At 39.6% G+C, this 14,350-nt stretch overlaps 2 protein-coding genes across 8 annotated transcripts in view; one reads left to right on the top strand and one right to left on the bottom strand.

The window, feature by feature from the left end:
• Zranb1 (zinc finger RANBP2-type containing 1) overlaps positions 1-10,347 on the top strand; it is a 57,304-nt gene extending 46,957 nt beyond the window's left edge. For both annotated transcript variants that reach the window (XM_028772519.1, XM_028772518.1), the window contains exons 7-10: positions 4,802-4,922; positions 5,901-6,030; positions 6,221-6,450; positions 7,336-10,347. In XM_028772519.1, the coding sequence (XP_028628352.1) occupies positions 4,802-4,922; positions 5,901-6,030; positions 6,221-6,450; positions 7,336-7,554 (700 nt within the window). In that variant the 3' untranslated portion in view covers positions 7,555-10,347. The remainder of the gene's footprint in view (positions 1-4,801; positions 4,923-5,900; positions 6,031-6,220; positions 6,451-7,335) is intronic.
• Positions 8,091-14,350, bottom strand: part of Ctbp2 (C-terminal binding protein 2) — a 136,723-nt gene continuing 130,463 nt past the window's right edge. For all 6 annotated transcript variants that reach the window (XM_028772513.1, XM_028772516.1, XM_028772514.1 and 3 more), the window contains 3 exons: positions 14,162-14,289; positions 13,697-13,814; positions 8,091-11,881 (listed from right to left, as the gene is read on the bottom strand). In XM_028772513.1, coding sequence (XP_028628346.1) covers positions 11,701-11,881; positions 13,697-13,814; positions 14,162-14,289 — 427 coding nt within the window. In that variant the 3' untranslated portion in view covers positions 8,091-11,700. The remainder of the gene's footprint in view (positions 11,882-13,696; positions 13,815-14,161; positions 14,290-14,350) is intronic.

The raw sequence follows: 14,350 nt of genomic DNA, 5'->3' as shown, positions 1-14,350 counted from the left end.
AAGTGAGGACAGGTTTTATTTTTTTTCAATTTTTTTTTTCTCAAATCGTAATTAATTCACACAGGGGTTATAAACACAGAAAGGCAGGATGTGGGGAAGGGAATGACACTGGAGTGTGGGTGTTCAGGGGGAATACAGATATCTTCAGAACCGGGTATCGGCTAGGTGAAGGTTCAGGGGACAAGTCACTATGACTCTGCCTATGACTCGCTTGTCCTTATCTAAGTTGGTATTGTCTGCCAAGGCTACCTATTTACAAGGTCTATGACTACTCAGGCATATAAATTTCCACAAAAGCTGCCTGTTGACATTAGCTTATAGCCATCTGTTTCAATGTTTTTCCACTGAGACCCAAGACTTGGTGTTAGTATACATGTATGACAGGCCTATTGCTGATTTTAGGCCTATGGCTGATTTTAGGCCTACAGTGTGTAAACAGGGCTGCCCCTGACATCTCCTCCCTTCTCTAAGTATAGAAGGGCTGTGGCAGTTCTAAACTTGCAAAGGCGGGGATAGAGGCCTGACCTCCAGTATTTGAAGGGGATCTTGTCTTGTAATGGCTCCAGTCCCCCTATCGTTGTCCAGTGAGGCATGAGGGCCATACCCGTCCCGATGTCTTTTTCCTGGAGAGGGGATACTTTTGACATCAACCCCTATGCAGTCAGGCTTGTCCCTCAGGGAACCCAGATAGATATTTTTATCTTTTATTTATATTCCCTTGCAGTGCTTAGCCTTGCAGCCTAAGCAAGAATTCAGAGCACCTGTCAGAGGGGCTTCTGGGTGGCCCCTCTCTGCTTGGTCTAGGGGCAGAAGTCCCCCCTTTTAGGTTGAGTGGAGATGGGTTTTGGAAACACCCTGTATAAAGTAACAACCTCATCTTGAGTCTCGTGGTCCTCCATAGCTAACTTACGATAATGTATCTGAGTAGGTTTTGCTACCAAATTATTTATCTGTTGTATCACAGAGTTAGTCTGCCTATTTGAGGGCCAGGGACCAGCAGAAAAAAGCAAAAAGAACCCAAATAATGGTCCCAAGATGGAAGGAAATAGGGTTGACAACCTTGGAGAGGCTGCAAACCAATACTTGTACCAGCATTCATCTGTCTCTTTCTCTCTCTGATTTTTCTTAGGGCCTTCACTACCTATTTCATGCTCTCTTTAACCCTCCTTGTCTTGTCTATGTAAAGGCAACCTTCTTCTTTGAGGGTTGTACATAGTCAAGAGCTGTATACAGCCTTTTCTATTGTACTAGAGTAAATCAAGTCCAATAAGGATCTTTGCGATTTTAGGAGGTCTCTTCAGACAGCTAAACAAGGGATTTCTTCAGATTAGTGATGTCAATCTCTAGCTGTTTGATGTTCTTGTCAGTGGCCCTTCAAAGGTCTAAGTAGTGTAAGTTCGGAGGCCAGCATCTGGATTAGAACTTCTAACAGCAGACATCACGGGTGATTCATTTTTACCTGGGATGCTGCCTGAGTTAAAGCTCCTGGGAGTCCCTCTTTCTCTCGGTTTTCTGGGGTTGGGTACAGAGCTGCTGCCTGTGACCTGCTCTATGCTTGGGCCCAGACCGGCCCAATGCTCTTAACCACTGAGCCTACTCTAGCCCTAAAGTCATGGTTGTAATAACTGTCACTTGTCAGTATTTTTAAAATCAAACATGCTATTGTTGTCAGAGCTAACAATATCTTCTCTAGTTGAAGGCATGTGCTTTCTAGTGTTTTGTCAATTTGATACAAGTTAGAATCATTTGGGACAAGGGAATCTGAATTGAGAGAATGCCCCTACCAGATTGGCCTTTGGGCAAGCTTGTGGGAATTTTCTTGTTTAATGATTCATGTGGGTGAGTCCAACTCACTGGAGGTGTTGCCACCCCTGGGCAGGTGGTGCTGGATGATTTAAGAAAGCAGTCTGAGCAAGTCAGTAGGCCTTGATCCTCCTTGGCCTTCTGCCTTGAGTTTCCATCTTGAATTTCCTTTAGTGATGAGATGTGACTATGATAAATCTTTTTCTTCCCTAGTTGGCTTTGGTTGTGGTGTTTTATCATAGCCATAGAAACCTAAAACTTGAACTAAGACAAAGCTATACATAAAGTTCTCTGTTTATGTCCTTGGAATTTTGGAATCTTAATTTTTGACAGTGGAGTATTTGAACCATTTATTATGAGCTAACTTGATTCTGTAGAAACCTAATTGTACAGTTTACTGACAAAAATTGTTCTCTATTTTGGTCACTTTTGTTGAAAATTAACTGACTGTAAGAGGTTTGTTTGTTTTCGGAGTCTTGTTTTTTTTCATATCATAAGTGTAAATCCTTTTGAGTTAGTACTTTTGTTTGAAGAATTTTTATTGAGTCCCTTAGACTTTATTCCAAAAAAAAAAAAAAAACTTTCGGGTCCGCTTAACAATGCTAGCCAGGATTTTGGTTGTATTCACATACAGAAGTTATAGATTAATGGTAAGGATATTGTCAGATTTGATAGTTTTGAGTCTTAGAATCCATGGACAGGGAGTTGATTTTTCAAAAATTAATCTAAACTTGCCTGGTACCACTTGGTTATACATTAGGTTTAGATTGTGTGCCCACTAGCTTCAGGGGTTGAGAATTTGGTCTTAATACATGTATATGATTATTTGCGCATGTGTAGTTTAGCAAACTCTTAGCTTCCTTGAGTTTTGATTGTAGTCGTTAATTTCTGGCTAATTTAGAACTGTCTCATTCATAAATAACATTAAGTACTAACCAAGAAATTTCTGGACTCGTGAGAGTGTTTGACAAGTAAAAGAACTTGTTACCAAGTCTGACAGCCTGACTTTAATCTTCAAGACCCATGGTGGAAGGAGAGAAGCTACCTCTGAAAGTTGTTTTTTGACTTCATACATTATGGTTCATATACTCACATACATCAAATATAACACAACCACACATACACACACATGTTAAAAAAAATTTCTAACTATACACCTCCAGTTTGAAAAAATGGGTTTGATACTTTAAGCTTTTTAAACTGTATTTATTGCCCTTCAAATGTAATGCTGTGACCACTAACCTATTGTATAAAAGAAATGTTTGTATTTTCTTTGAAAAACGTGTTATTTTATTAGAAATCCTCTTAAATATTTTGAATGTAAAAATACTTAAAACTTTTCAGATTTTTTTTTTTTTAAATTTTTGGGGGCTAGCTTACAGTTTCAGAGGATCATCATGCAGAGAGTATGGCAGCATGCAGGGAGACTTGTTGCTGGAGGAGGTGAGAGTTCCTCATCTTGGTCCACAGGCAGCAGGAGGAGACTGTGCCACACTGGGCATAGCTTGAGCATAGGAGACCTCAGAGCCTGCCCCACTGTGACACACTTCCTCCAACAAGGCCACACCTCCTAATAGTGCCACTCCTTATGAGACAGGCATTCAAACACAAGTCTGGGGGGGGGGGCATACATTTTCAAACCACCGCAAGCATCATGTTTTAGAAACTCTGAACTTTATAAGCTTAGTTTTATAAGCTTTATTAAATTACTTTGAAGATGTGCTTAACTTTTCTCTGCTACAGCTTTCTTGTTTTTTATTTCTTATCCCTGGATTTAAGTTAGAGAGATGTAGACTTTCAAATTTAAATGGTTGTCCTTACTTCAGACGGTTTTGCTGGGGTTCTTTTGGTTGTTGTTTTGTTGTTATTCTTTGGTTTTGTTGTTGTTGTAGGAGACTGTATAGCAATTTTGGCAAAATTCTGGTCTTAAGCTTTTAAAATTTGACTAAACATTTGTTTCTGGACCTTCAGATTTATGTGTCAGTCACTGCATCAGTACCAGATTAGCTTGCTGTTTGCATTTTTAAATTCAGTTCGATGAAACCATTCATTCACTGATTCTAATACTATTACATTGGTAATTCCTTCAAGTGTTCTTCCTAGTCCATGAAGTTATTAGAATTCCAGCTGGTCACTTATGGAACTTGGAGGTCTCCTGTTTCAACTCCATAGACTAGGAACACAGGTGTACACTGCCATACCCAGTCTTTGTTTCTAATTGTATACCTAATATAAACTTAATTATGAGTTGTTTGCCTAAATTATATGAAGGCATTTAAAGGATATTAAATATAAAGAAGAAATTGTTTTTCCAGTTAAAGTAACATTTCTTTTTTAGATTATCATATAATCATGAGATTTTATTGACATAAAGAAATCTCAGGTGGTGATATTTGTTTTGGCCTTTTGATGTAAGGGAGGCCTTAAATAGCCCAAACTAGTCTAAAACTTTCTACATTCTTCAGCTCCTGGTTCTTCTATGTCTACCTCCAAAATGTTGGGATTACAAGCGTGTCTTTAGGATCCATGTGATTTTGACATTAAGAACATGATGGGATGTTTCAGAGACATTGTATTTACACAGTGATACATCAATTGGAAAAATATGGCATCTTTGTGTCTTATATTTCAAATGACATTTTGACCATCTTCTTTATTTTTGCATCGGAGTCTCACTGCATAGCCTAGGCTGACTGCAAATTCTGTACTGCTGAGATTATAGGTATGGAGTACCGGGGCTGGCTCTTTAGTGATTTGAGTTTACTGAATCAATATAGATACTATTAAATAACAGTAAAACTGTTTTCTTCACTCTCTTAGAGTTAATTAGATAGGTAGTGAATTTGATTCTGGTTGGAGATATGCTAAAAGATGTCTGTTAACAGAATGTAGGCATTAATTTTCGGACAGAAATTGCCAAAAAAAAAAAAAAACAGTCAATATACTGCTGGGTTGAAGCTACTACATATCATGATTTTGTTTGCCTTTTGCTTGCCAGGTTTTACACACGCTGGAAAGACTGGGAATCGTGGTATTCCCAGAGCTTTGGTTTACATTTTTCACTTAGGGAAGAACAATGGCAAGAAGACTGGGCATTTATACTCTCTCTAGCTAGTCAGGTAAGGTTGAATCAAGCTTTGTGGGTTTTGTTTTTGTTTGTTTCAAAGAGAGGGGTAATCAGCATACTGAGTTCCTCAGACTAATCAGACCATGCTAAAAGCAACTACCTTGCTAGCAGTCACCTTAGGTTCCAATAAACAGTAGTCAATACCTTTCAGTGTAGAACTCTGTTGCATAAGTAAGGCCAACAGCCGTCAAAAACAAGTTTTCATTCTTCTTAGTATCAGACAGGTTATGCCATTTTACCTCCATTAGCTCCAGTTGTTGGGTTCAAGTTCACACTGTAGGTAATTAAAAGATGGAACTGAACTGTCAGGCTTGGTGTTAGAAATTGACATTCTTTAGATTGCTCACTCATGACTGCATTCATGTGTTAAGAGAAAAAAAGGAAGCATAGTCTAGCTTACTTTGAACAGAAGACCATTTGTCTAACCAGGTTCTTTGAACCCTGATACAGGAAGTTCCTTTTGTTTGGGCCATTTGTGGTTAAATTGTGAAACAGAGTACCACATGGCCATGTGATTAGAGTAGCTAATGGTTGGTGGGTGGACTCCATCTGGTTAATACTGCCTTTTAGCTTTGTACACAGTAAAACTGTCTTCAGAACTTCATAGGTAGGACTTTCATAGTAAAATGTCACTTTATGAAGTATTTATTCCTTGCTATCTGAACCTGTTTCCTGAGATTGCTAGGATTGCCAAGATTGGATAGCAAGGGATATTTTAAAATCATTGTCTATATTTGTTCTGATCATGAGCTTAGATAATGAACACAATACTTATGGACACCAGAGATTTCTATTATAATACCACTGGACTTTGCCATTCAGCAAGTCAGTGTCTTTAATTAGACAAGGCTTTCTTCTTGGAAGTGGATTTAAAGAGTACACCTAAGATAGTACTATTTTTTACAGTTTTTGAGACTGGTAATAAATGCTTTTAAGAAAAATTGTCTTTTCTTTTTGTGTGTGTGTACAGCCTGGAGCAAGTTTGGAACAGACACACATTTTTGTACTTGCACATATTCTTAGACGACCAATTATAGTTTATGGAGTAAAATATTATAAGAGTTTCCGGGGAGAAACTTTAGGATATACTCGATTTCAAGGTAAGCCATAACTCAAGAACACCCTAGTAGTCTTGTTTACTATGATTATATAACTGTGGCTTCAAAGGAAAAAAAAAAATAAGGGAAGAAGGGTCAGGGCAGCTTCTGTATCTCAGGAACTAGAACAGCGGGTGTGGGGGTTGGGTGTTTGGATAGGCACTTGCTCCTCATGCTTTTTCTTTTTGTCCAGGAGTTTATCTGCCTTTGCTGTGGGAACAGAGTTTTTGTTGGAAAAGTCCAATTGCTCTGGGCTATACAAGGGGCCACTTCTCTGCTTTGGTTGCCATGGAGAATGATGGGTATGGCAACCGAGGTGCTGGTGCTAATCTGAACACTGATGATGATGTCACCATCACATTTTTGCCTCTGGTTGACAGTGAAAGGAAGCTCCTCCATGTGCACTTCCTTTCTGCTCAGGAGGTAAGTAGCATGTTGTCCTGTTACCTGAGGCAGTGGTCTTATATTAGGAACCAACCGTATGTGCCTTCCAGAAGTGATGACATCTGTAGTGCTAAGGCAGTCACTATGCTTGTGAATGATGATAGAAACTACTTTTTTCTGTAAGCACTAGAGTGTTTTGATTTGTGGCTTAAATAGAGAAGTATTAGTCTTGACAGATAGTTCTAAGACAGGGTTTCTCTGTGTAGCACTGGCTGTCCTGGAACTCACTCTGTAGACCAGGCTGACCTCGAACTCAGAAATCCGTCTGCCTCTGCCTCCCAAGTGCTGGGATTAAAGGCATGCACCACCACTGCCTGGCTAGTTCTAAGATTTTTTTGAGACGGTTTTTCCCTCCTGTGTAGATGAGGCTGGCCTTGAATCAGTGTAGACCAGCCAGAGAGGTAGTAAGGATATATAAAAGAAAACCCAGAAAGCCCATGTTCTAGAAAATTATTGGCTATTTATTATGTATTCTAGTAATTCCCACAAAACACTTACAAGCACAGTATCAAGGAAAAGAATTTATAGGCCATAACTTGTACAATTCAGCCCAAATGTAGTTTACCCAGTGAACTTACCTTGTCATGTCTGAAACTGATAACTTTCTTGTTTTTTCTGAGGGCATGTCAAATAAATTACCTTGTAGGGTGTTCTTAGACCCTTTTGTGAAGAAGGCTGTTTCCTCATTTAATTTCAACCACAAAAACCTTCTAGGTTTTAGTGATAAAACTGAAGAAAGGTTGAAGTTGGGGTAGAAATAGTTGTTTGCTTTTGCTTTTTCATTATCACAGGAGCTGCTGGTTATTCCTATCAAGTGTCTGACATACTGTGTTACTTTGCCTTTTCCTCATGTTCCTCTAAAAGCTAGGTAATGAGGAGCAGCAAGAGAAACTGCTCAGAGAGTGGCTGGACTGCTGTGTGACTGAAGGGGGAGTTCTAGTGGCCATGCAGAAAAGCTCTCGGCGGAGAAACCACCCCTTAGTCACACAAATGGTAGAAAAATGGCTTGACCGCTACAGACAGATCCGACCGTGTACATCCCTGTCTGATGGAGAGGAAGATGAGGATGATGAGGATGAATGACAACAAACACCTAAGGAGAGAAAAAGACCAAGGCATCAGGTCTGGGATGGGCCCAAAGTTAGTGTGGTATCCTAAGCAGAATATGGAGCATGGAGCAAGCCATACCCTGCCGGATCTGCTCCCAAGTTATCTTTCTGTTTCACACTCACCGGAGAGAATTGAGTGCATCTGCATGAGGAGATGGAGAACTTTGGTTGAACTACAGTTTGTAAAAAAGAAAAAAAAAAAAAAAGAAAAAAAGAAAAAAGAAAAAAAATAACCTAATTTTATTGACAGAACTTTTTTTCTTTCACATTGTAAATGTGTCTATGAATGTAACGCATGTGGTTGTTTAAGAAGTTGTGTACTAGGAAAAGTGCACCAGCATCTTCATGTTACGCAGACCATTTCCCAGCATGGGCACTCACAAAAAGCACATAGCAGACAAACCATTGAGATACTCTCATTAGCACCTGACATTCTGCTCCCATCGTACAAGACCCATTTCCCATTGTTTCAGAGATTTGGAAACTTTGTACAAATTATCCACGGCAAGATAAAAATAAACAAGCCTTTATTTTATTAATAATTTAGTTCCTGTTGTGCCCAATAAAATAAAAAAAAAAATCAAACCCTTAGGAACAAACTGCAAGAAAAACTAGCAAGTTTTTGGAGTGAACTTAACATAAACATTGTCTCTTGTATTTGAAGAGGGTTTTTAGTTTCTGTTTTCAAGTTTTCTGATTTGCCCTTTTCATTATTTAGATATTTATTGTTTGGAAGAGTGCCCTGTAAAGGGGTTCTTACTCGACTCGGGGCAGGTGCATTTGTGCACTTACACCCTGGATGGATCCATGGAAAGGGAGCAGGCTCACTCATCATTGGGTGGGTTATGTGACAGTCACTTGGACTCAACCTGTTCTGTTCCCAGGCGGCCATGCAGACAGTCTTCAGATTCTTCCTGTCTTTGTCACCTCTGCTCTAAGCAGATCCTGTATTAAGGGCATGCCTTTGCTTAGGCTGATTGGGAATACAGTTCAGTACAGAATAAAGATTTTTAAAATGCAGTAAGGTGGTCAATGCATTGTATGATCAGTTTCTGTGTAGTCTGAGTTTTTGCATGTTGGTTAGTTGTAGCCATTATTTAAAGTTAAAACCATACTTTTAGAAAAAAATTTATGGAGTGTGTTAATTGACCACTTCTGGCATATGTTAGTTCTGGGTAAACATTTCTGACCTCCTCAGGCACACAACACACAGTGTCCTGATAAGCACTTAGACTGATGTGGCAAGCAGTTGCAAAGTAGCAAATACATACACTTCCTCCCCTTTAAGGAAAAGGCTGTGAAACCTTTAAATCTTGTTTTTCTGATGAGATGGTATTGAAGTGTACACAACTTTTAAGTTTGCTGGAATACTAAAAAGAAAAAAATATCTATGAGCTGTTATGTCTTTAGTTCTCTCTTGTGAACACTCGGTAAAAAGGTGTTCCCAGGATAAAAGGCCATTCATTTATGCTGCATGCGAAAACCAGAAAGTTAATTTTCACAGTAGGTGACGTCATATAAATGAATTGTGGTAACAATACTGGTAAATGTTACTGTTCCAGTAGTTAAATGTTTTTCTATAAATTGACTATTTCGTTTTCATTTTGATCAGCAAATGATAACCAAGTCAATAGAAGGCTGTCATTCTAAGTACTTAGCATCCATAGCATCTAGAATAGCTGATCTCCATGTGTAGAATTGATTTTTCAGGAGGCAGAGATCTAGTTAAGCCACCTTCCTCCCAAATAAGCCACAAAGAGCCGAGGGGTAAAAACTGGTCTCTGGGTGCATCTGCATTGTATGCAAACCTTGTGGTACAGTCAGGCTCAGGACTGAGCCTTGTTCTGCGTATTGTAGTTTCTTGAGTGTCCTTTCCCGAGTTCCCTTTGTATTTATGTATTTATTTATTAATTTATTTATGACCAGTGACCCTGACCACATATAATTTGATAGGTACCTATTCTTCCCTGTGGGAAAGATTAAAGAAGGCTCCATTTCTTGAACTCTTGAGGAATGGGGCTTTTGTTAGTTTTTATAGCAGACTGCTGGCTGTGAAAAGGCCAACACTTGGGGAAATCAGTGCTATGTTAAGCTCTTGAACTAAACCAACAGCCATAATTATTGTCCCAAGAAAGTGTAATGCCGTCCTTTGTCAAAGATTATACATGGCTGGGTGGCAGGTGTAGGTATCTTTAGACGGACTGGACAGTAATACTTTTATAACTACATGGACTTTATGGTTCTTTTTCTAGGATGAAACCAGTACTTTGTTTTTATCCTGATGATGTTCTTTGGAGTCAGTTTATATATAACCATTTCTAAAGGACTGTTTGAGCAACCACGATCTAATTAAACAAAACCCAGGCACACCATGGATTCAGATCTGACTTTCTGTTTCTGACCGTTAGGTTTACTACACTAGACATAGCAAATGTTAAGTGAAACACTGCCGTGTAGATTGGGACCTCTTTTTCAGTCACTGACAAGATCTGTGAGCTCATTGTATAGGGCAGTTAAGGTGGAGCACCCTCCTAAAAAGAAGACGGCCAGGCAGGCTTACACTGTAAGACACTTCATTTTCTCTCGAACCTTGGAATTGTGAGTTTTAAAAGCATTGAATGCTACTTTAGAAGGTAAGTACAAGTGGAAGTCTTCAATCTGTGGTCACTTTGTAAATATTAGCTTAGGTTATTTCCCCTTCCCCTCTTCCCCCAAACAAAGAAAGTTCACATTTGGGCATATTAAAAATCAAAATTCTAAAAATTAACCAGTTTTGTTTCTGGAATTGACTTCATTCCAAAGCACTGCCTCATCTTCAGGATAGCCTGTCTAATTTGGACTTCCGTGAGATCAGACACTGTCACCACAAGAGTTGGAAACTGGCTGACTGACAGTGTGATGACATCTCAAGAGCTAGCTTTTACATAGGTGAGATGTACTTAAATGTCAGGACTTAAAAGAAATTTTAATTACTTTTTATTGAAAACTGCACTGAATGCTAAAATGTCCACCTTTACAATAAACAAATACAGTAACGATAACTCACACTAAACAAAACATCTGATAGCCATTATTTTTCTGTTTGGGACAGTTTAAAGTTTTTCTTGTGTCACAAAAACAGGAATGTACCTATACAAAGGCTCAAAATAGGCCATCTTTAAAAACAAAAAGGCAATGATTCACAAAAGACTATGAATAGAACATGTAACTAGCTGATACAAATCTAATAGGATTTGTTAAAATCAGTCACATCTAATAGCACATCTGAGTGTTCTTGTATAAAATATCACGTGAAGAAAAGAATTTATCAATGTCTAAAAAAGTGGGTTTGTTCATAGACAATCTGACAAGTTACCATAAAAAGTGTTTCCTGAGACATAAGGAAATGCAACATTATTCTTCTTGAACCCTTCTTGTCCAAGACTTTCCACTCAATAAAATAGCTGAGGATCTGAAACTGAGAAAATATATTTGAGTACAAACAGCTTGTGAAACTTAATACTTTTTTCTTTTGTTCTTTTCCTTTTTTTTTTTTTGTTTTGTTTTGTTTTGTTTTTGAATCAGAAGGTTTTACTGAACTCAGAACCGACTTTGCTGCTCAGATGTAAAACCTTCTGTATAGGAGCTTTTACTTCTTCAATCCTGTGCGCGGAGATGTCTACACAGGCAAACAGTGTCCTCCCCATCTTGTCTTAATTTTAATCTTCCTATCAGCAAAGGAGGCACCAGCCCTGGAGACCAAAGGGACTAGTCTTGATGGGGATTTCCTCTCAACTTTTTATTGATATTCGGAGCTCTTGATGCAACATTCTAGAGCAAGCTGTGCAGGACCTGCTGTGCCCAGGGGATTGATAAAGGAAAAGCTCTATTTATTCTTTGTGATTTGATGCACAGATGAAAAACTTAACACACAATAACAGAAGTTGGTCGTTAATAATCACGTCCTAGTCTTTCCACACCTCTGGAAGCAGATACCATCTTCAGTTTTCTAGCTTTTGTAGCTTTAACACTGCAGTATCAGTGATGTCCAGGATCAGTTTAAAAGACCATCAAATTCATCCATTTTCTACTGTCTCTTGGTCCCAAGTTTATCTGAATGATTACCTTCAGGCATTCTCTGCTATTGCTCGTTGGGGTGCTCTCGATTGTCCCCGTGTTTTGAGGGCTGGTTGGGGGAGGGAGCTTGGGAAGGGTGTGCCACTGTGGGGAGGTTGTGAGTCACAGGGATGCCTCCAGGGATGATCCCTTCCATAGCTGGAGGAAGCCCTCCTGGAGCCACACCTACAATGCCTGGTGGATACCTAAAAAACACACAGAAACAAGGTCTTTAAGTTCAGGCTAGATTTGCCAAGTAGTTGGCTTTTTCCCACTTCTCATCAGACAGTACACAAAAGTTTGTTATCCTTAACCCCAAAGCACACTACTGGTTAAGCTCAAGGTTGCCTTTGGAAAAATAACCAGTGAGGTAAGGTGACTTTGTGATCTCCCTGCTTATTTCACGAAGTACTTAAAGTCGCTGTTAAGCTTGTTTCCTTCCTAAATTTTCATGTTCAAATCTTAATCTTTAATATACTAGGAGATGGAAATTTGGGGTAAATGGGAGAATGGGGGCATTTTCAGGGTCCTCTACAGGATGTAGTCATGTCCTGGGACTTTTGCTTCCAGAACCGAGGAATGGACTTGTGGTTCATTAGCCTGAACTCACTAGGGAGACAGTGAATCCTCTAGGCTGGTTAGTCCTATGTACCCAGGAGAACATGACTGGTTGTTGGTTCTGTGCCTTTGTATGTGGAGACATTCATTAGGTACTATGTGTATGAGCTGCCTACAGAGCATCTGGTTCACGATGTGACTCAACATATTAACTCTCATTTAGTATGAGAGTTATCAAACCCTTTGTAACAACTGAGGTAGCAAGGATGGCATCTCACACTGTGGAAGCCAACCTGACCCCGGCACCTCTCAGCACCATTCATTTAAGAGTTTTCCAAGCTCTGATCCCTTGCAGCCCCATGGAATGTTCTAGAGGGCCAAAGAGATTTATGAGTTGAAGGAAGAGTGAGGCTTTTAGGGTGGATACTAATATGAGTGAACAGGAGTGTGATGATGTAATGTGCACAAGTATGTCTGAGGGCACAGGAGATAAGATTAGCCCTGGCCTGGTGCTCATCAGAACTCAAGGTGACCTACTATTCAAGGCAGGGGGTTCACGAGGGTTTCCATGAGTTTGAGGCTAACTTGGACTAGCTTGTGACTATGTCATAAAAAGAACCAAAGAATCTCAAACAAATAACTGAGTGGAATATAAGAGCCCTGTGATCCAGAAGCAAAAGCACAGCTTCTTCAGAGCTTTTACATGTAAAGTAAACCCAGTCTCATCCTTTCAACTTGTTCAAGCACTAGGACTAGAATAGATAATGTGATAATGTCCTGTCACACTTTTAGTTGTCATGGCAGCATTATAGTATGTACATCAGTAAAGGATGATTTGGCCTCACATGTTGCTAAGTATTCAGAGCCAAAGGATATCTCTTTAAAAGGTGGCTTCTTTCTCCTTTATAAGCAGTGGAATTAATTTCCCTAGAAGCCAGCAATGATGGAGGTCAATCATGACAAGCCCCACAAATGACACTACTGCTTCCATTTAAGTGTTTTTTCTGAACAGAAGAGGCAAACTAGAAAATGCTTATTATGTAAGAGGAGGCAGAGTCTGCAGTGGCCTCCCCTGGCGGTCGTTTTACCTGGGGTTACCACCTTAGACTCAAGGAGACTACTATGGAGCCCGTCTTGTCTGCATCTCCTATTCTGCACAGAATTTGCTGGGCTAGTCATGGGGCTATATACACATATAAAGGAAGTGCATTGATTTGAAGTCAGTTTGAATACATACTGTCTCAAAAATCAAACCAACCTGAACAGCTCCTCACCCTAACACCTTGGAAAAAGTGATTTACCCAGGAGATTTTAGGCATTGAAAATATAATACAAAAGACATCAAAATGGCTGATTTCTTTTAAGGGCCAAGGTTATATCAACTACCCAGGTCTAGGCTTTTCTTGCCTCCTTCCTTGCCTAACAAGATGCTGTCAGGCCCAGATAACTTCAGTTCTTCTCACCTGTATGTGGCACCATTGAGCTCGGGATGAATTGCTTGCTGATCAATAACTGACCAAGGAGCTGAAGTCACGAAGAATTCTTTGTTGACACAGTTTCGTAAGCTTTCTGGGATTCGACCTAGAGGAAGAGGGTTGTAATTAATTAATCATACTCATTATTTTTGAAGCATGTGATGCCTGGTAGTCCGAGGACACCTCTTCTATGTAGATTCCTATGACTGAACTTAGGTTGGGAAGCAGATTCCTTTAGCAGCTTGAGCCAAATGTTTATTTTTAAGGTCACAGAACTTTCCTATTACACATAGTGGCTTCAGCCTATGCCACTAAGAAAGTGGTCTTGCCTGTCTTCAGCTCCCCTCTCCCTGTTATTTATTGGAGTATAGGATTCCTCCTTGAAATCTAGTTCAGAATTCATATAAAACCAACCAAATACAAAAAGCAACATGTTGAGTGTTGGGGGCTCACCTGTGATTGCTCGGCGGATCTCAGTTGCAGCTGCTTCCCTCATCTCTAAGGATGCTTGTTCACTGTACCAGGCTGTGTGTGGTGTGCAGATGAGATTTGGAGCATCCTTCAATGGGCCCTGAGCGAAGCTGGATGGAAAGTATTCAGTAAAAAAAATAGGATAAGTTTGATACAATTACTACCCATATA

The sequence above is a fragment of the Grammomys surdaster genome, unplaced genomic scaffold (assembly GCF_004785775.1).
Source record: "Grammomys surdaster isolate TR1022 unplaced genomic scaffold, NIH_TR_1.0 214, whole genome shotgun sequence".
NCBI lineage: Eukaryota > Metazoa > Chordata > Mammalia > Rodentia > Muridae > Grammomys > Grammomys surdaster.
The sequence above is the reverse complement of the archived record's forward strand: the minus strand, read 5'-3'. Positions and strand labels throughout refer to the sequence as shown.